Source organism: Stegostoma tigrinum, chromosome 1 (assembly GCF_030684315.1).
Source record: "Stegostoma tigrinum isolate sSteTig4 chromosome 1, sSteTig4.hap1, whole genome shotgun sequence".
Classification (NCBI taxonomy): domain Eukaryota; kingdom Metazoa; phylum Chordata; class Chondrichthyes; order Orectolobiformes; family Stegostomatidae; genus Stegostoma; species Stegostoma tigrinum.
Window position 1 is genome coordinate 148736605 of NC_081354.1, and position 22432 is coordinate 148759036.

Consider the following 22432-nt stretch of genomic DNA (forward strand, 5'->3'; position numbering starts at 1 on the left):
ATCTTGGCCATGGCTGAGGAAGATGTGTGAAAATAGAGTTCAAATTCATTGCTGTAAAATTAGCTTTAAAAGATGGTTACACTTAAGCAGTAATAAATTGCTTTAAGGAGCAAAGTCATTCTAAATGATGTATTTGACCTTCAAACACAAGAATTCAATGTTATTTTTCCATTTTTATGCACAAATATTTTCCAGACCTGTAACATTAACTGATATTTTCCTCGCAGATGCTGCCAGACCTGCTGAGCTTTTCCAGCAACTTCTGTTTTTGCTGCTGATTTACAGCATCCACAGTTCTTTTTGGCTTCTTTTTTCCTGAAAGCTTATTTGAAAAGAAAATCAGCCATTTTGCAGAAAACAAGAGATAATGCCTTTTATTTGTTCGTAAAATTTTTTTGAATGACACTAGCTAAGCCATCCTATATTGCCCAAACCTATTGCCTTGAAGGTGGTTGTGAGCTGCCCTTTTGAACCACTGTAGTCCATTTCATGTAGTGGACGCATTGTTTTTGGGAAGAGCCTGGCAACTTTAAATGAATGGCAAATGTTCCAAGTCAGCATAGTGAATAATTTGAAGGGCAACTGGTTGGTGTTCCCACGTGTCTGCTACTCTTCTAGATGGAAGTTGTCATGGGTTTGGATATTGGAAATTCTGTATATGTTTGAACCATGCACTTTGGTTGAAGGGAGAACAGATTGAAGTGGAATTCATCTTGTCAGCCAACTTGCTTAACGTTCAGTTGCAGAGTAGTCTTTAACATGGCAATCTGAGAAACAAAAAGGAAGCTGATTTTTATTTTCCCGCCGGTAAACAATACCCAAAGACGAGTTGAGTGGACAATGAGGACGTGAAAGAAGTAAATGTCAATCCTGTAATTTGTCAGATTGTTTACCACAAAATGTCAATTAATTATGTACCATTCTACGGAACACTGTTTTGCTTCCACAGTCCAACTTTGCAAAATGCTAATTCATATTGTTGACTACTCATCTGAACACTTGTAGCTAATTTATCTTCTGGGATTTTGGAATCCACATCAATGTGTTTGGATAGAATTGACTTAATGCTACAGTAGTAATGCTGAAGTCATCTTACCAAACTAAAATTGTACATTATACAAAGTTGCTGTATAAGAAGCCTCTTTTACTGTGACGTGTAAAACACTCGTGTAATATTTTTGGCTTTGGAAATCTATTAATAAATCAACATTTATGTGTTCCAGAAACCACTACAGAAAGTATCCAATCTGTCACCACGCTGATGACTGACTTTGTCCACACTCAAAGTCAAACTACAGACCCTACCCTCTCTTCAAACGTAATCCTTTCAAGTAAGATGAGTCTGATGCGACTTTTGATACTGTGTGAAGGATTAGTGTTTAAGGCCTAATGCCACCAGGAAATAGGTCCAACTGAGGAGTGGAAAACGCTGCTTGTGTGACAATGTCCGTAAATTATATGGGGAAAAGGAAACTGACATAGACTTTATTTATATTATTAAGCCTGTATGACCACTGCACCACCGGATCCATCTGTACTGTGTGTGTGTGTGTGTGTGTGAAATAATAGGGGTATCTTTCTGTGAATACTGGTATACCAAAAATTTTAATTAATAAACTATCGAACACCAGGTGCTGTGCACAAGATACTTGTTCCAAAAGACTTTTTAATACTGACGTGAACAGCAACACGAGTTGTATTGTAGAGCAATTTGAATACAGTAAAAACAAAGTTGCATAGCTTATTACAACAACACTGATTGGACAAAATAAGGTAGTATTGGAGGGGGTGACTTACCATTTGGTCAAAGGGCTGGAAAGAAAGTAAGAGAGGTGAGAATGTATAGCATTTGAGAGGGAATTTCATTAAAAAAAAAGCCAGGATGTTCTTTTTAAATTGAAATCACTAGTTCATTAGATGTGTCTTGGATATTGTAGGTGGAACTTAATGCATGCCTCACCATGAGACTTTGGTGAAGGAGCATATAATCAAGTGAGAGGGTAAGTGTGGAGACCCCTCTCTGCCACTGACCTCTCCTCCAATTAAGTCTGTGGTAAGAAGTGGTCAGAACATTCGCAGACAGTTAAAGTGTGTCTGATAATTATTTAATTTAAAACTGAATGTATGAGAGTTGTTCCAGGGATGAGGGACTTCAGTGAGGGGGGCTTATCAATTTTGGAAGAGAAATGTTGAAAAGATATTTGATGTAAAAGATCATGGAGAGTCTAGACAGAGTAGATAGAGTGAGACTGTTCCCATTGGTGGAAAGGGATGCTAAAGAAGCTTCACACCACCCAGGACAATGCAGCCTGCTTGATTGGCACCACATCCCCTCCATCCTCCTCCAATGCTTACTACACACTGGTGCTACTATCTACAAGTTGCACTGCAGAAACTCAGAAAAGATCATTTTTTTTTTAGCAACTTCCAAACCCACTACCACTTCCTTCTAGAAGGACTTGGAAACTCTTGCTGGGTCAAAAACCCCAGAATTCCCTAGGGCGTTGTAGGTCCACCAACAGCAGGTGATCTGAAGTGGCTGAGAAAGCAGCCCACCACCACCTTCTGAAGGGCAATGTCTCACAAGTGAACTTAAAGAAAAGGGTTGAGAATGAAGGAACATAGTTTTAAGTGACTGGCAAATGAACTAGAGTTTACATGTCAAAGTTTTTTTTTGCATAGTGAATGGCTAATCTTTGGAATGCACACCCTGAGAATGTGATGGAGGCAGAGTCTGTGGTTTTCAAAAGGGAATTGGACAATTATAAGAAGAGAAAACAATTGCATGGTGAACGGGAAAGACAGGAGAGTGGCACAAGCCGTGTAGGTCTTGCAGAAAGGCAACACAGACTTGACAGGCATATGATCTCCTGTGTTGTAACCATTCTTTATGATTTTATAAATTTCCCCCCTCAATACATGAAAGTAAAATAATTTCATAAACAACAATGAATGAGGTCCATCTCTTCAAAAAAAAACAAATTAATGACCAATAATAAAATTTAGATTTGGGGACTGATTTTGGGCAGCGTTTTGCATATGGTCCCATATTTGTGAACTAATTTACTTTGATTTTGACCACAGGTTCTGATGTACTGGATAGAAATATTGTCATACTGATCTCCATCGCTGCTTCAATTGGAATCTGCATTGCAGTCACTACGTTTGTGTTATGGTATTAAAACAGTATTTGTATTATTTTTGATCTCATGTTCTTGAGAGTTTTACTTATAAACCCAGCTGATATTATGACTGAGAAAGTCAGATTGAAGACTGAAATTCGGCTCGACTGATCCTATCTTGTTTTTGTTTTATTTAACAAAGTGGTTTTATTAATCAAAAGCATGCATTGCTAAGGTCTGATTTTAACAAAAAGCTGGAAATTTATGCAAAAGAAAATAGATGCAATCAAGCTGCTTAAACGTGACACAATTTGAAAGGTTTTGACACATACAATAATCTCATCTATCCCAGTGTTATTACTTTACAGTACTTCAACACCAGAAAGATTTTACTTTTCAATCACATAGAATCATAGAATCACTACAGCGTGGAAACAGGCCAATGAGCCCAACAAGTCCACCCAGACCCATCCCCTTAGCTATATTCTTTCCCTGTAACACCTGCATTTCCCATGCCATTCCACTTACTTTACGCATCGCTGGACACAATGGGAAATTTAGCACAGCCAATCCACCTACCCTGCACATCTTTGGACTGGGGGAGGAAACTGGAGCACCTGGCAGAAGCCCACGCAGGTACAGGGACAATGTGCAAACTCCACATAGATAGTCGTCGAGGGTGGAATCGAACCCAAGTCCTTGGCACTGTAAGTCTCTTCCCTGATTCGTCGTACAAATGAACTTAAACTTTCTCAACTTCAAATAACCTATTCATGGTTCTCAGCAGATACTTCTCATCCAGAACTTTCAAATTAAAATCCTTACATTTCTTAACTTTAATGAACTCCCTTCTGTAAGGGAAGCTGTTGCACGTACCTAACCTCAACCAGGACTTCTCTAAACTAGATGCAAAAATGCATCCTCATGTTTATTCCATCTGCCTGTCAAACTCTTCCAATGCAAACAAATCCATCGCTCATGTTTTAAGTCATGGCTCCAAAAATACTGCAAATTCATCATTATACCCCCTCATTTACACAGACCAAAACCCAAATACCACATTTACTGTCCAAACTGAAGTGCAATGTGATTTAGAAAGACTGTTCTGTTTTATTCATTAAATGTGAAAAACATTTAAGCAATATTATTTTCAATATTAACTACTACATTCCATATCCCACAAAAGTAAACAATAATCACTTGTCATTTCCAACTGTATTGGAACCAATACATAAAGGTGTGATAAAGATTAACCTATCATGCTAGTTACAAGTTGAGCAATAAGTAGAGTATTCAGTCATTCTGCTTATGGTTCATTAGTTATGTGCCAAGATTCTTCTTTAAATTTCCATCATGAGATAAAATAAATCTTCAGAATGCTGTCTCATTAATCAGCATAATTAGTTTTATGAAACATATGTCACTGAAACTATTGATAGGAATATTCTTCTATTTGTATTTTCTTCACAGGATCAGAAGACGACGACAAGAGTCAGATAAGAATGACATTCTGACCAAGAAGGCACTGTCCCTTTGTTAATGTGGTATGTATTTAGTTGGGACAACTCTAATTTTTACCTTTGTGCAACCTTCACTTTTCGAAAATTTGAGATTTATAAATGAGGCCGTTTAAGTTAATGATATAAAGTCCAGCTGTTTCCCCTATGCTGTGTTTGAAATTAAGTGTAGCATTGATATAGTACTGATAGGCATCAAAAACTTGTACAGTTTCAAATTTGATGAGTCTGTAAATGGCTCAGAACAAGTTACCACTTGCCCTTATTTTTTCACCTGCCCCCCCAACCCCTTAGCCAAAAAGACAGGTGAAATGACATGAAAGGTGAAGAATGGTACAGAAAAATACTTTGGAGGGTGGATTTTGGGTTGTCACTCGGCTACTGGAGTCTGTTAGATGTTGCTCGATTGCTTTTTTAAAAACTTTATATGTAAAGTTATTATAATTAATTTAGTTTTTTTCCAAAAAGAATATGAACAATGTGCGAGTCAGGGTACAGTATATGGATGTTATGCTAGGGCAGGCCAGACTGACTTGTCATTTTTCTTCGTTGCATGACTAATTTTAAAAGAAAATCTATATCAGTAGACTACATACCATTGAATTTGCAATTTTATGATGATCATTGGCAATTTGATCACTAAAGGTTTCTGTTTACAGCTCAGCATATTGTTCTGAGCGAGAATTCTGGCTACTATGTCAAATGGAGGACCTCTTCACTGTTGTACAGTTCTTCAGCTAACTGAGCAACATTATGAAGGAATTGATCACGGGGCTTTAAATTGAAGGACATTTCCAGAGTTGCCAACTAAATGATTACTAGATTGAATTGTTTAGTTATTTTTCCATGATCTATTATTGTACATTTTTTTAATTTCCACAAAGGTGTTTAAATGAAATGAATGCTAAGCAGTTTTGATACCCAATGAGATGTTGTACTTCCTGAATACAATCACCCCTTGCCTTTCATTTGATTTTGCAGTCACTCATACTCTTTCTAAAAATGTAGTTATGTTACAGATTTGAAGTGAAATCATTTGATGTAGTTTTATTACTCCCCCAGGGGTTGCATTAGGAGGAACATGAAGAACCTGACAAGCAACCTATAAAAGATCTTTGTTTTATAGGTCACACCAATAGGAGTATTATGGTCAATTCTGAAGGTGATAGAAAGGATAACTGCTAGGAGAAGAGTCGTCAGCATGATATAAAAGTTACAAAATAGCTGTAGTGCTATGGATCATTCAACCTTTATTGCGTTAGTGATTTGCAGCATGATATTGTTGCAACTTGCAACAAGATTACACCAACAAGCAGAATTAAGCCGAGGAAAACATTTTTTGAGCAGATAACTGAGTCTGTTTTGGACTTTTGTGCTTTTCTTAAAGCACAGCCTTCGAGAGGACTTTCCTTTTGGGGGCCATGGGGGGAGCATGTGGAAAGAGGAGAAGGGAGTAGGTAGAGGAAAGGAAAAGTGAAAAGGCAAATAATTTATTGAAGCTCATTAGTATATTCTGAAATATTGAATTGTCTATTCAAGGCTGGTCAGTTTAATAAAACAAATGTCCACACAGTACTGAACAAGTTACAAATGTAGTGCAACATCATCCAATCCTTGAGACAGGTTTTTAGAAATATAGATATTTCTATGGTCTAATATTGGTCGATATCATTTACAGAAGCTTGGAATGGTTTGAGGCTTTAAGAACGTGATGGTGAATTGAACGTCTTCAAGTAGTGAATACTCCTTCCTCTATTAAAGCACATGGAGAAAGGACAGTAATTTGGCCTTGGGTATTGATTCAAAGGCAACATTTTAGAATTGATTTAAATTATTGACAAGGATTAGTCAAATACTTGATTGCAAAATTGTTACAGCACCAAACCTGTCTGTGCCACTACTCTGAGAAAGTTACTTAGTCACTCCTGTGCTGTAACTGTACATATTTCCCTTTTTGAGTACCAAAACTGAATCTGCCCCTACTACAATCTCGCGGACTGGTTTCCTGATCCTACTGGTTGCTGTCTGAAAGCTTTTCTCGTGTCACCATTTTCTCTTCTTCCATAACTTTAAATCTGCAATTTCAATTTTGATTCCATCAGCTAGCATGATGGGAAATTTGAATTCATGTCCCCAGAGCATTGCCCTATCTCTCTAGTTTACTATTCAATGGTTACCATTACATCATCATGTGCCCAGGTTGAAAATATAGGTCTACTAGATACCTATATCACAGGAAACGGTTATACAAATTGCAGCATTTCACTTCTTTCTATTCTTCCCCCAAACAAAATATCTGCATGACAAATCATGATAACTTCTTACAAAAATAACTATAAATGTATAAATATTATAATTTTATGTTGGTTTAGATTCTATATAAATTGAATGTCCCTTTGTGCCAATTCAACACTTAAGTTTTTATGGCTTTATAATTTTGATTACCTTTTAATTCCAGATAGATCATCTCGGTTGCAATTTTTGAATAAAGCTCCAGATTTAAAATTTGAGGGGATTGCACTACTGTTATTTAAATATACCAGAATGAGTGTCAGATCCTGTGGTCCCAGATTGGCTGATTTAACTGGAGGGCCATACGTAAGCAACAGTGTAAAACTTTGCAGCCAGTCAGTATAGGTCATCCAGAGACAATTACTTAAATGAGACCTTTATCCTTGTGCTTCATTTCAAATCTAAATGTGCATTTGAGATTGTTATATGATGAATGATGCATGTGAAACGTAGAAGAGGCGGTCATTCGGCCCTTTAAGCCTGCATCACTATATATCATGATCATGGCTGATCGTCCAACTCAGTGGCCTAATCTGCTTTCTGCCCATAAGCTTTGATACCATTCATCCCAAATGCTGTATCTAGCCACCTCTAATATATTCAATGTTTTGTCATAACTTTTTCCTGTGGTAATGAATTCCACAGCCTCACCACTCTTCAGGTGAAGAAGTATCTTCTGAATCCTCAGACTGAGCCCTGGTTCTGGGCACACTCACCACCGGGAACATCCTGTGTGGTCCTGTTAGAATTTTATAAGTCTCTGAGATCCCCCCACCCAGTCTCATTTGTCTGAACTCCAGCACAAAATGCTAACCTAATCAATCTGTCCTCATGTCAGTACTGCCATTCCCAGATGAGCCTGGTAAACCTGCACTGCACTCCTTCGAAAGCATTTGCTCAGAAAAGGAGACCAAAACTGCACACAGTATTCCAAAGCCCTGTTTAACTGCACAACACATCCCTGCTCCTGTACCTGAAACCCCTCATAGTGAAAGCCAACATACCATTTGCCTTCTTAATGCCTACTGCACCTGTATGCTTCCCTTCAGCGACTGGTGCACAAGGATGCCTGGGTCTCACTGCACACTCCCATCTCCCAATTTATAGCCATGCAGGTAGTAATTTGCCCTCTTGTCTTTTGCTTTCAAAGTGAATAATCTCATTTATCCAAATTATATTGCATTTGCCACTGATTTTCCCACTCACCCAACCTGTCTAGGTCATACTGAAGGATTTCTGCATCGTCATCACAGTTCACCCTCCCATCCAATGTGGTATTGTCTGCAAACTTGGAGATGTTACATTTTGTTCCCTCATCTAAATCATTAACATATATTGTGAATGGCTGGGGTCCCAGTACTGATCCCCGTGGCACCCTACTGTTAATGCCTGCCGATGTGAAAAGGACCCATGAATTCCTACTCTTTGTTTCTTCTCTGCCAATCAGTTTTCTATCCACCTCAATACACTTTCCTCAATCCCACGTGCACAATAATCTCTTATGTGGATCTTCGTCAAACGCTTTCTGAAAATCCACATATACCAACTAAGAAACAAATCCTGAAGTGGTGTCACCCACCCCACCAAACCACAACACTTAAATAGCAAGCAGGACTGAACACTCAAGCTTCACCGGAGATGCACTGATGACATTACCTAGCATGGTGACAAAATGTACGTGAACAAACTTACCAACTCGGCGAGTAAGTCAACATCTGCATTCCACATTGACTGGCATCCCCCTTGTTGATTTAGTTACATTTTAACAGATTTGTCAATCCCTTTCATAAATCCATGCTGACTCTGTCTGATCTTGCCAGTGCTTTCCAAATGCTCTGCTTTAAGTCCTTGATAGTGGATTTGAGAATTTTCCCACTACGGATGTTGGGCTTACTGGTCTATAAATTCCCTGTTTCTCTCTACCTCCCTTTTTGAATATTGGAGTGACATTAACTACCCTCCAGACCCTGTAGAATCCTGGAAGATGACAACTAAGACCACTAATTTCTAGAGCCACTCCCTTGAGTACTCTGGGATGTGGATAAGCAGGCCCTGGGGATTTATCCATCTTCAATCCATCAGTTTTCCTAGTACCTTCTCTCTACTAATATTGATCTCCCCCAATTCTTCCCCCTCACTAAATCTTGCATGCTCCAACGTTTCTGGTATTGGTTCTGTCTTCACAAAAGAAGACAAAACAAAAGTACGTATTCAGTTGCTCAGCCATTTATATGTTTCCTCCATTGCTGTCTTTAGGGACCTAACATCTGTCTTCACCAATCTCTTTCTCTTCACATACCTATTGAAACTCCTAGTGTCTGTCTATATGTTCCCTGCAAGCTTACTTTCCTAGTGTATTTCACCCTTCTTAATCAAATCCTTGATCTTTTCGAATTCAGCAAACTGCTCCAATCCTCAGACATATTATGTGCCTTGGCCAATCGGTATGCTTCTTCCTTGGATCATATACTATCTTGAACTTCCTTTGTAAGCAATGGATTGGCCCCCTCACCCATTCTGCTTTTATGTCAGACAGAAATAAACAGTTGTTGCTGCTCTCCTGTGCGTTCTTTGAGTATTTACCATTGCCTATGCACTGCCACCCCTTTAAGTAATCCCTAATCTATCAAGGCTAACTCTCACCTCATATCTTCATAGTTTCCTTTATTAAGATTCAGCACCTTAGTCTCCAAGTCAATAACCTCACTCTCCATCTTGATTTTAAAAAGAATTCGTATCATGTTGTGGTCACTGATGATTTGCTACAATCTTGATGCCTCTGTGATTCCCAGTAGACTGATAATGCGAATACTTCCTGCAGTAGCATGAAATGAGCCAGTGGCATAAGATTCAGCCTGTGCACACTGGAAGTGTATTTAGTCTTGGCTGTAAGGTTTAAAGTTTTGACTGCATCCAAGCCTAATCTTTGCTCAGAAGCAATGTTTTTTCAGTCACTTGCAGGTACTTGTGCAGGACCTACAATGAAAATGAGTAACATAGAGGTGGAAACACCTCCCAGTGCCTACTGCTATTTACAACAGTCCCTTTTTAGTTTATCCTTGTTTCATAACTGGTACTAGAAAAATGCTACGCACTGGTATCATACAGTGATACACAGACTTGTATCGATACTAAATCTTAAAAGCACTTAGTCAGTCATTAAGAAGCATATTATCAATCATTTACAATCCATAATATGTGATGTTAGTTCATTAAAATGTTAACAGGTTCACAAAGAATCAAGTTTCTCCAAATGTTCACAACCTCTGTCATTGATTCATTGAAAATGACAAATTTTGCAATTTTACAAAAAGCTTGTATCACTCTTGTCTGAGCTATGAATTCAGTTACCTCAGTTGCACATGTATTCGATACTTCAAAATCTACCAATTACCTTAATTCTGATATGCCAGAGCATTGTGACCTCTAGTGTCTATTTGAATATAGGGTAAGATCTGTCAGAGTATCCTGACATGCTAATAACGTAAATATGCAATGTCAATCTCTACTGCAGAAAAAAACTAAGTGAGAAAACTGGCATCCATTAAGTGATTTTGCTAATAATTTTACATGTGTAACTCCAGAAACTCCTATTCTCAGAGGCACCCATACAAAATATTATTCGAGTGTTTTCCTAGCTAAGACTTATAGCACCAGTGGATGCACCACAATTTGGAGCTAAAGAACATCAACCATTGTTCTTGCTTCTGATCACTTTGCAATCCAATAGATTGCAATGTAGAAAGATCTAAACAGCTTAGATACAATGGCCTATGGCACCAATTGTTCACAGTTGCTCGCACTGGTTACTTAAGTAATATTTAAGGGCGACTTTTTCTTTAGAACCATAATACTATGTTTTATAATTTAAGAAATTGCCTTGCCAAAATGACAATTTTATGCTGCAACTTGGACAAAATAACACAGATGGGACAATTTAGGGACAGCTGGTACATGGGAACACTACCTGCAAATTGCCCACTAATTCATTCACCATCCTGACACACAACTATGTCGCCTTTCCTTCAATGTGGCTGGGTAAAGTTCTTGGAAATTGCTTTCCTACAGCACTGGATTTACCTGTACCATGTGGACTGCAGATATTCAAAGAAAATTTTCTGTCTCTCCAGACATTTAAGGATGGACCACAAGTGCTGGCCGCACTAGGTTTACCCACATCTATAATGTAGAAAAAAAAATTAAGCTCTGTGATGCTTTTACTTAAAACAATACAGTTCAACCACAGTACATCTAACCATAGAAAATTAAGTTCTACATTGAAACACTTCTGTTTTTGGATTAGACACCACTGTTAAAACTGGTTATGATAACAGGAAGAATTAATTATTGTTAGGAATTTCCACTTTGTTTTCAGGCTTTTGAGGTGGCTCTAAAATTAAGCTGACTCTTTTGGAGTAATTTTCAATAATTTAAATTTAGGTGTTGAATTTCCACTGTAAAGATAAAATGCTTGTTTGTTATGCATAATCCTATCTTCAACTGTATTAGCCAAATTCCATACACACCAGGGATTTTCTTAATGCAACTTTTTAAAAATTGTTTTTAAGATGCTGCCCTATTGCCAGTTCATGACAAATTTTGCATTGAATGGGAACCTCAAGAACACTTAGACGATTAATTGTGCCCAATGCAATCAGACTGATTTTTAGTTTGTCTGACGCAGGCATGTTCAGTGGCAGCTAATCACCGCTCCCTCCAGCATGATGGCTCATCACACTGATTTGCCATGAACTTGGACTAGCCAACCTGTCATCCAATCGCAAACCTCAATAGTGGTGTCCCTCTCACTGGCAGTTTCTGGGTCTGAAAGACTAATACTCGGGGATCCAAAGATGAGCAGCTAAATTTCTTTTTTTGCATCAGATGGGAAGGGTGGGGTTACTGGGCTCAGAAGGGAGGCCTTCCATGGCCATTGCTGTCTCCGCTTCTCCTCCCCTCACTAACCTGACCACCCGCTACTTTTCTTGTCTGCCAGGAAACAGATGTTTGCCAAAACTTTTAACAGATGACCAGGACAGTGACGAGTAAAGATACTTAAGTGCCAAGCTGATATCCTTAAGTTGCTGATAACTCATCATTCGGCCTTTGTTTCTGGTGAGAAGGGGGTTTGCATCGCTCAAAGGACAACTTGCCTTTCTCAGCACCTTCAGGGAATGGGAAATTGCAGCCTCTAGTTTCATATAGATCATAAGTTAAAATGTTTTTCAAGCTTCAATAAGCCAAATACTCTTTCCTTATTCTTTGTAATATGAAGTGCCAACTTTAAGAAGTTGAGGGGGGGAATTATAAAAATAAATACATTTCCAGCTTTTGTCATACTGTAGTGTTGGGTTGATTAGGACTGTACTTGATAATTAGATCTCTTGTAGTAAGTGAAGGCCTTATTTTAATATTATCTGATGAGGAAAGAATTTTGGTGTGTATGGGACAAAAGGAAGGATGGTGTTTTCTTCAAGCTCTGAATAATTTTAAGTTTGTTTTTATGAAGGGGGATAGATGATCAGCACTTTCTGTCTCCGAGTTGGGCTGAATTTTGATTAATTAGTTGTCCTTTGCAAAAAGAATTATCAAAGATTACAATGCGATACCAACCCATACAGGCCTAGCACGTAGTGTTCAATAATTGGTTTAGCCCTTACAAATAACAAAGTAACAACTGTTTTGAATGCAGTTTCTCTTGCGTATAATTTCCCTTGTCTGCAATTTATAAAGTATTGATGTCTTATGGTAAAACTTCTCCTATTTGTAATTATTTCATTTGGGTAACTAATAATTTAGTGAAGGCAGTATGGGTATTTGCCAGTCACCAGGTTTAACTGCCAACCAGACTAACTATTGGTTGCACTAGCACATGTTTGCAGTACTCTGGGCAACTGCCTCACCCTTGCATTCGCACCCCCCAAGAGGGGGAATATAATACATCATTGAAGATTTGAGCTGTTTGAGAAATTAAATATCTTCTCTACTAATTTTGCAATGTTGAATTTAGATTTTACAGTACCTCAAAAGGACAAGGAAATATTTCAGTTCAAAATCAAAATGTAAAATTTGTAGTTTTATTCAGATAACTGATAAATCTAATGTTTTTTAAGAGTCTAAATTTGGAATTTACTGGATTATTTGGTACTTAAGTGAATATTTGGTGACCAGGTGAAGTGTCTGGGGGGGGGGGGGGGGGGGGGGGAGGAGGAGAGGGAGTGTGGAGACCTTTTGCAGTATTCTTGCTTCTGAGAAAAATTTTCAAAAATTTCAATTGTCAATGCATTACATTTTAATAGCTCCAACAAAATTATTAAGTACTTCAAATGTAAATTGTGACCACTTACTGGCTATGTACCAGCTTTATTCAACACTTTATTGTATCTGTAACATTTTTAATAAGCTATTACTTGTTGGCTCCCGAAAACTGCCTCCTATACATAAAATGTGATTTTTTTTTTACTACTAGAAAAACAATTGTTGAAATTTTATTTTTTACCAAAACTATTTTGAGTAAAGTTTTATCGCACATCTTTCATTACAGGAAGTATTGTTGATTTAATTGCATTTGCAGTTTTTTTTAATGAATGCCAGAAAATGTCTTGTTTTTCACTGAATGTTCTATTTTGTCATATTGCAATTGGAATATTCTTATAACCAATCACATTTGGAAAATAAACATTGTTTTGAAATGTGACATTAAAGCTTTTTTCCACATTCAATTATACTTGTGCAGAACAAAACAAAATAATTTTCTCATTGCAGAGTTTTATAATGTTTAGAAATGTAGGCCTGGATTTTCATGGAGACTGTGGCACACCCAAACAGCATACCCAATATCTGGATGTCTCATCCCCATATTCAGCAGAAACCATTTTATGGGGGTGGGCTGCAGTTGAGGGAACTGGGGAGGTACACATGACTTACACACATGGGAAACCAGAATTCCGCAAAACCATGTTAATTCAGCCTCATTTTCCGTGAAGCAAGGGCCTTATTCCACACTAAATGAAGGGCAAATAAAGTATGTAGAACTATCAAGTCAATGACTACCTGTGTCCAAGTTGAATGAAAAATGTTTTGACAGTTTCAGTAAACGTTTGTTTACATTAAGTATTATCATTTAGCATTGTCTGTTTTACATAACCCATTGGGTAATTAAAAAAAAGACTTTGTGGGATAACTGATTAAAAACTTCATGAGATTTAAATGCATTTCATGGGTAATTTATAATATTCTTAAAACTTTATCTCAGCATGACTCCTGAACCAAGGGAGTTAATGGGAAAATTGGATTAGCATGGAGGATGGGAGTCAAAGGTTGGCATGTACCCACGAGGAAATAGGCAGAGTGAGGATGAAGGTTAGAGGCTGTAAAATTTAAGAAAGCATCTCGGATGAATCCCAGAAACCCAAGTTGGGCAATTTTTATATAGCCTGACTCAGCAACTCTTGTGGCCACTTGCATCTCTGTTTGGGCCAGTGGTCGAAACTTCGTTCTTAACCTGTCCCTGCACCCTTTGGAGGAGAAAAAAAAGGACTCGCCGTTCAGGAAGTTTCCAAGTTCCGTACACACACCTTGCGGATGAAAATAAAGGCCTGATGACTTTCCACATCAAGCAGATGTTCACCTGCACATCCGCCAATGTGGTGTACTGCATCTGCTGTACACGGCGTGGCATCCTCTACGTTGGGGAAAATGGAGGCTTGGGGACTGCTTTGCAAACACCTACGCTCAGTTCACAGTAAACAACTGCACCTCCCAGTCGCGAAACATTTCAACTCCCCCTCCCATTCCTTAGATGACATGTCCATCCTGGGCCTCCTGCAGTGCCATAATGATGCCACCCGTAGGTTGCAGGAACAGCAACTCATATTCCGCTTGGGAACCCTGCAGCCCAATGGTATCACTGTGGATTTCACCAGCTTCAAAATCTCCCCTCCCCCCACTGCATCCCAAAACCAGCCCAGCTTGTCCCTGCCTGCCTAACCTGTTCTCTCACCTATCCCCTCCTTCCACCTCAAGCTGCACCTCCATTTCCTACCTATAACCTCATCCCATCCCCTTGACCTGTCCGTCCTCCTCGGACTGACCTATCCTCTCTCTACCTCCCCACCTATACTCTCCTCTCCACCCATCTTCAGTCCGCCTCCCCCCTCTCCCTATTTATTTCAGAATCCTCTGCCCATCCCCCTTTTCTGATGAAGGGTCTAGGCCCGAAACATCAGCTTTTGTGCTCCAAAGATGCTGTGGCCTGCTGTGTTCATCCAGCCCCACATTTTGTTACCCGAGAATCAAATGTTTGGTTTACCCGTGATGCCAAAGGTGGACACAGCAAACAAACCAGATTGCTGAACAGTATTTAATTGAATCTGGAAAGCCTCTGCAATTAATTAAAAGAATTTCATAGAAAATTATAATCACAAATGTGTAACTAAAGGAGGTACAAATCTGATTAAATATCAGCCCATTAACCTAGTATCAATCTTGGTTAATATAACAACCAATCTAAGTAACAGACCAAAACAATGTCTGTAAGGTATCACTGAAATAATTTTTGTACATCTAGAGCCTTCAACATCATACACAGTCCAAAACACTGGAATGGAGTATTATAAAGCAACATTTGACATCAACGTATAGATTACCATCAAGAAGAAGGGCGGATGCTCCTCCAGGTCCCACATCACCCAGCCTGAGAACTATCTATTACCATTCCTCATATGTTACTGGGTCAAAATCCTGGAACTCCCTGTCTAACAATCCTATGGGATTATGGTTCAAGTTGTCAGGTCACCATGACCTTTTGGACTGCAATTAAGTGTCGGCACTATGTACTGGTCATGTTCATATAGAATCCCTCCAGGGTGGAAGCAGGTTATCTGGCCCATCAAGTCCATACCAAACCTCCAAATAGCATCCTATCCTATAACCCCGCATTTCCCAAGGATAATCCATCTACCTTGGAAATGCCTGGACACTACGGGCAATTTAGCATGGCCAATCTACCGAATGTGCACATCTTTGGACTGTGGGAGGAAAACCTGAGCAAATGCACACAGATGCTGGTAGAATGTCTGTGGAGGTTTGCACAGTCATTCCAAGGACCAGGCTCCTTGATACTAACCACTGAGCCACCATGCCTTGCATTTTTTCAAGATTTGTTAATGGTATGTATCAGGGCACATGGCCAAAAGCTAGATCAGAGATGGGTTTTAAGAACTGCCTTAGCATCATATTCTGGCTGAAGTGAAGAAGGAAACCAACCAACCTATCAAATATGTGTTGTGTCTGCAGAAGAGCAATTTACATAATCCTCTTTTCCTTTACATCTGTACCTTTCCCTTCAGGTGTTTAATCTAATTCCCTTTATAAAACTACTGTTGAACCTGTCTCCAACCCACTTTTAATTGTAATCACTTGAAATTAGAAGGTGTTCAATGTTACTTTTTCTCCTGCTGTTTCCCTTTAAATGTTGTTCGGATTCTCACATGGATCGCTCTATTCTGTTTCGACCCTAAGTTATTAAGCAACTCTATCCTTATAAAGTTCTGTGAGAACAAATGCAGCATGTCCAATCTACTCTCACACCCGATATGTCTTGTCCTTGGTACCATTCTTGTAAATCTTTTACACCCTCTCTACAGATTTCCTAGCCTTTCATTTGAAGCTAAATCAATGTTAAGTTTCATTATAACACACTTGATTTTACACTTTAAACTTCTAAAGCCCAGGATTTGTACGCCTTTCACTTTCCTAATCTTCTATTACTTTCAAATATTTGTGTACATTTATCCAAGGTGTCCCTATTTATGCACTCATTCTTTCCACCAATATGTATCACTTAATTCTTAGGTTAAATTTGTGCTGCCATATTTGTCCATTTCACTGGTCTGTTAATGTTTGCATGATGTCTTTCATTATCATTCCTGCAGGTGACAATATTTCCAAGTTTTGTCATCTCCAAACTTTGACATTGTGCCCTGTATGATCATTTATATGGCATCATCAAGTGGTTCAGCACTCCAGCCACCTGTTTTCAATATAGTTGTTTTCAGCTAAACACTAGATCATTGCTGTTGTTCCATTATAGTTGAGTCATATACGCTAAGATTAGTTATGATAAATAGTTTGAATATAGGGTTGGACTTTATGTTTACATTGTACTGAATAGTTAAATGGGACTTAAACATACACAGAATGAACTTTAAAATTATATGTAAAATAATATTTTACTGAAGACTCAATTTAAGGTTTTCATTACTTCTCTTAGGAGTGAGAAAGAAGGAGGAGTAAGAATGCACATGCATTGAGTTTTAAGGTGGCTGGACATGTTCAGCGGTTAGCTAAGTACAAGGGATTTTAGGCTTCATGAATACTGAGTACAAAGGCAGGAAAGTTATATGGATCATTAAAGGTCTAATAAGGCTACATGTTGAGACTTGGTCAAATGTTTGGGATGGGATGTGAAGATTCTTGAGAGGAGGCATAAGATATTTTAGCAGGATGGCTCCATCATTGGGGAATTCCAAATGCTCACTAAGATTAGAAAAGCTGTGATTGTTCTTCTTGAAGCAAAGGAGATATCATGGAGATTTTTAGACGTGTACGTGGGAAACTTCCCTTGTTTACCTGTTAACAGGTTAGTATAAGGACTGGGGTATTTAAGATTTTGGGCAAGAAAAGGAGAACGAATGAGAGGAAGAATTTTTATGTAGCAAGTGGTAATGATGTGAAACTCACTACCCATGAGGGGGTGGAAATGGAAGCATGACTTCAAAAAGAAATAATTACAGCACTTGGATAGGCGTAAACCTTCACATTTATAGGAACTGGACACAGATACGGAACTGACGGACTCATTTGGAATGGATTGAATCTTTGGGAATTGCGAGGTAAATTTGAACCTAAGACAAGTAATTCCCGTGTTCCTTTGGATTCTCTAAAAAAAATCTCCAATTCAGATTTTGAGCAGTTCTGACTTACTTATTTGGAGATTTATCAAAGAATCATTAGATAGAAAAAAAGTCTAAATTTGGACTCTTCCCCCCTGCCAAATTCCTGATTACAACCCAACCCGAAATAACTAGTTTAATATCCTACCCAACTCACTCCTGACCCTGACACTCCACCCTCTTATACACTTACCTTCTTCTGGTTGCATTTCAAAGTAGTTTTAGGACATTTGAATGCTATTTACCTGAATACCGCAGCTAATGTTGTAAAAAGGATGTCGGGCTTCTACGCATTCTATGTGATGGTCCTTACTAAGATTCCTGTTGGTGACTGGTATTGTGTCTTTGAAATTTAATATGGAATTCAACTGTAATATGATCACAATTCTCAATAAATCATTTACTATGACATTAAATCAAGTTTTCCTCATTGCACAATATTACATGTCAAATAGCTTTATCCCTATTTGCTTCCACAGCAGATTGCTTCAGGAAACAGTTATGAAAGCATTCTACCATCTCAATTTGCAGACCATCCTTGCCAACTTGATTCGTTCACTTTATATGAATGCTGAAGAGTTCTCCTCTATTACACTATCTTTGTTACATGTTCCAATAATTTATCATTTAATGCTCTGGTCAACAGTTTACCTACTGTTCAGATCCTACAAACTATTTCCACTAGTGTTTTCTGATCCAAGATACTTTTTTGAGAATGTCCCTATGCCACCTATAATTATCAGAGCCACAATTTCTCCTCTTCAAATCCTGGTCATCTTTTGGAAATGTTACTTACCATGGAGTATTTCCCAACCTTAATCATCATATAGTTATGCCTTTAAAGGCAGGTAGAGCTAAATCATTTATCTATTTATTACAAATGTATTCTTAGGACGTGGATGTTGCTGCTAAAATAAAAAGGTAGCCTAATGGCGATGTTACCCATTTGGTTCACTAATGTCCTTTTTAATGAAGGAAATCTGCCATCCTTACCTAGTCTGGCCTACCTAGGGATGTGGTTGATTTTTAACTGCCCCGGGCAATAAATACAGGCCTAGAAAATGATACCCAGATCAAATTAACAGAAAAGAAATACTGAAAACATGCAAATGGTTTGTCAAAGTTGATTTCCCTGTTATAATACATGTTGACATTGCTTGATTCTACTGCTAATTTTTTAAGTCTAGTTATCGCATTCTTTATAACAGATCATAGCATTTTCCAGACTGACGTCAGATAACTGGTCTGCTGTACCCATTTTCTCTCCCTACTTCTAAAGAGAAATTGAATTACACTGGCTACCTTATATATAGGAACTGTTAACAATTTAGGAAGATGATCATTACTGCATTCATTATCCGTACAGCCACCTCTTTCAACGCTCTAGTATCTAGATAATCAGGTTTAAGGGGTTTATCAAACTACACTCTCATTCATTTCTCCAGTATTAATTTGCCTAGTTATATTTCAATTTATTTTTCGAAATATACGAGTGCTGCACATTGGTCTATACAGAAATAGCAAAAATGGAAACTATTAATGTTACATTACTACCACTGGCAAGTTCATAAGATGCATTAAGATTGTTTTAAGTACATGCCTGATTTGTAATCACGTACAGGAAGAGTAATCTAGAGCTATACAGGCAGTGAATGCTTTCCTCTGTTTCCATGACAACAAAAATCAAAATGCAATAATGACTTTTGATCATTTGCATTTTGAGTGCCATGTTAAATCTTGAATTTTCAAATTATTATTGTTTGTGAAGCACAAATGTCTCTTGATACACATCTGTCGAGGCATCAGTAATCACTAGCCCACTGGAGAGCTGGTAAAAGATTACGCTGTTCCTTCCAGGCTAGGTGTACTGAACCACATGCCAACCAGGCAGTGGTGAAGCCACTGGAATCAAGACTTTAGGCAGACATCCTGTGTAGTGACAGCTGTTAGTCAATCAGTTTGGTAACAGGGAGCTAAAAGGTTATCATGGGTAGGAGAGAATATGGTGGAAGCAGATCAGCCACTGTCTTAATTGAATAGTGAAGCAGGTGCACAGGGTGGAGTACCTTATTCCTGCTTCTAATCTGTACATACAACAAAGCTAAGCAATGTGAGGTAACAGTAGCACAATAGATGAACCGTAGCCCAGAACTTAATTCAGGCTGATGCGGAAAGACAACAGGGTTTTTAGTATACCACCACTCCACTTCCAAGCCCACCACCTCACACAGCAAAAGATTTTTTTTAATTTGATTTCCAATAAACTTTCAGTAACCACACATCATATACTCTGGCTAGAATCAGACAAGGCTATAAATACACCATGGTAAAATGAAACATTCCAGTGTATTTATGAATACTGTAGTAAAAGCCGATAACTAGTACTTTTTAAAGGTTAAATCCAATCTAAAAGGGAGAAAAACAAAACTTGTTCATTCAAGGTAACAGAATCATTGTATCACATAACATGAGGCTATTTAGGCTCGTCGTGCCAGTGCTGCCTCTTTCAAACAGCCTTCCAATTAGTCCAGTGCTAATGCTCTTTCTCTGACGCCCTGCCAACTGTTGCTTTTCAAGTATCCACTCCACTTCAAACAGTGGATTTCAGTTCACAACCTTACGCAAAAAAATTCTCATGTCACCCTTTATTTGCCAATTGTCCAAAATTCTGTGTTCTCTATTTAGAACTTCTTGTTCATGGGAATAATGTTATTTTGTGATGAATATGTGGAAGTAGCCCTTTGAAAAACTGATTGGGTTTACATTTCTTCACTTCAGGGCTCAAAGCACCTTTGTACGACTGTAGTGCTAAGGCAGTCCTTCAACTCTGAACTGCATTTTCAACAATAAATTGTATATTAATTATGAACTTATTAATAAACCCAAACTCTCAAAACAAATCAGAGGTATAAATACAAATAAAATTCAGCATTTCTAGGATAATGAATTCTGTATTTTTTCAATTGTTATTTTGTATAGAAAACATGGTTTTAAAACAGGTACAGTATATAATTTATATCAGATAGATGGCAGTTAATCTCTTGTATTGCAAGTGTAATCATGTAACAAGGGGAATTTGAACTAGACACCACTCAGCAGGAGTATAAATGGTCTAATCTGTCAAATTTAATCAGGGATTAGAGTGGGGATAATTAGACACAGGCACACAGAATATAGAAGTTTGCAAAGTGAACTAAATTATTCTTAGATAACAAAGTGTGGAGCTGGATGAACACAGCAGGCCAAGCAGCATCTTAGGAGCACAAAAGCTGACGTTTCGGGCCGAGAACCTTCATCAGAAAAGGGGGAGGGGGAGAGGATTCTGAAATAAATAGGGAGAGAGGGGGAGGCGGACCTAAGATGGATAGAGGAGAAGATGGGTGGAGAGGAGAGTGTAGGTGGGGATGTGGGGAGGGGACAGGTCAGTCCGAGGTGGACAAGGGGGCGGGATGAGGTTAGTAGATAGGAAATGGAAGTGTGGCTTGAAGTGGGAGGAGGGAATAGGTGAAAGGAAGAACAGGTTAGGGAGGCGGGGATGAGCTGGGCTGGTTTTGGGATGCAGTGGGGCAGGAGGAGGGGAAATTTTGAAGCTTGTGAAATCCACATTGATACCATTGGGCTGCAGGGTTCCCAAGCGAAATATGAGTTGCTGTTCCTGCAATCTTCAGGTGGCATCTGCAGGAGGCCCAGGAATGCACGCCCCTCCCCTCACTGCATTCCAAAACCAGCCTAGCTCGTCCCTGCCTCCCTAGGCGGTTCTTCTTCTCACCTATCCCCTCCTCCCACCTCAAGCCACACTTCCATTTCCTATCTACTAACCTCATCCCGCCCCCTTGACCTGTCTGTCCTTCCTGGACTGACCTATCCCCTCCCTACCTCCCCACCCGTACTGTCCTCTCCACCTATCTTCTCCTCTATCCATCTTCGGTCCACCCTCCCCCTCTCTCCCTATTTATTTCAGAATCCTCTCCCCCTCCCCCTTTTCTGCTGAAGGGTCTAGGCCCGAAACGTCAGCTTTTGTGCTCCTGAGATGCTGCTTGGCCTGCTGTGTTCATCTAACTCCACACTTTGTTATCTCGGATTCTCCAGCATCTGCAGTTCCCATTATCTCTGATCTAAATTATTCTTGCCCATTTTTACACAGCATTTCCAATTGAGGTTAAATGAATGCTGAACCTTGGCCAATGGAGAAATTCTAAAAATAGGAAAACAATTAATGTTATACAACAACACAATTACAGAGTGAGGGGGATAGAACACAGAGCAAGACAGCACAGGAATAGGCCCTTTGGCCCAGCATATCTGTGCCAACCATGATGCCATTTTAAACTAATCCAAATGGCCACCTGGTCTGTATCCCTGTACTTCCCTGTTTGTTTATGTTTCTGTTTCAGTGCCTCTTAAACATTACTATCTCTCTGCTTCTACCACTGCCCCTGACAGCACATGCCAAACACCCATCATCCTGTGTAAATAAATAACTTTCCTTACACAGTCCTGTCAACTTCTCCCTGCCACACCCCCCCCCCACCCCACTCAACCTAAA

The 22432-nt window shown here is 38.9% G+C and overlaps 1 protein-coding gene and 1 long non-coding RNA gene across 3 annotated transcripts in view; one reads left to right on the forward strand and one right to left on the reverse strand.

Annotated features, from left to right (window-relative positions):
* The window catches only part of il11ra (interleukin 11 receptor, alpha), a 104182-nt gene extending 90659 nt beyond the window's left edge, over positions 1 to 13523 (forward strand). The window contains exons 9-12 of one of the 2 annotated variants that reach the window (XM_059649249.1): positions 1224 to 1331; positions 3085 to 3175; positions 4593 to 4666; positions 5299 to 13523. In XM_059649249.1, the coding sequence (XP_059505232.1) occupies positions 1224 to 1331; positions 3085 to 3175; positions 4593 to 4662 (269 nt within the window). In that variant the 3' untranslated portion in view covers positions 4663 to 4666; positions 5299 to 13523. The remainder of the gene's footprint in view (positions 1 to 1223; positions 1332 to 3084; positions 3176 to 4592; positions 4667 to 5298) is intronic. The other variant, XM_059649253.1, reaches the window with a different exon arrangement.
* LOC132210064 (uncharacterized) lies at positions 359 to 11464 on the reverse strand. The gene is made up of 2 exons (XR_009446251.1): positions 11012 to 11464; positions 359 to 767 (listed from the first exon to the last, which is right to left on the reverse strand). It is a non-coding gene; the product is annotated as an uncharacterized LOC132210064 (long non-coding RNA).
* Positions 13524 to 22432: the final 8909 nt, after the last annotated feature.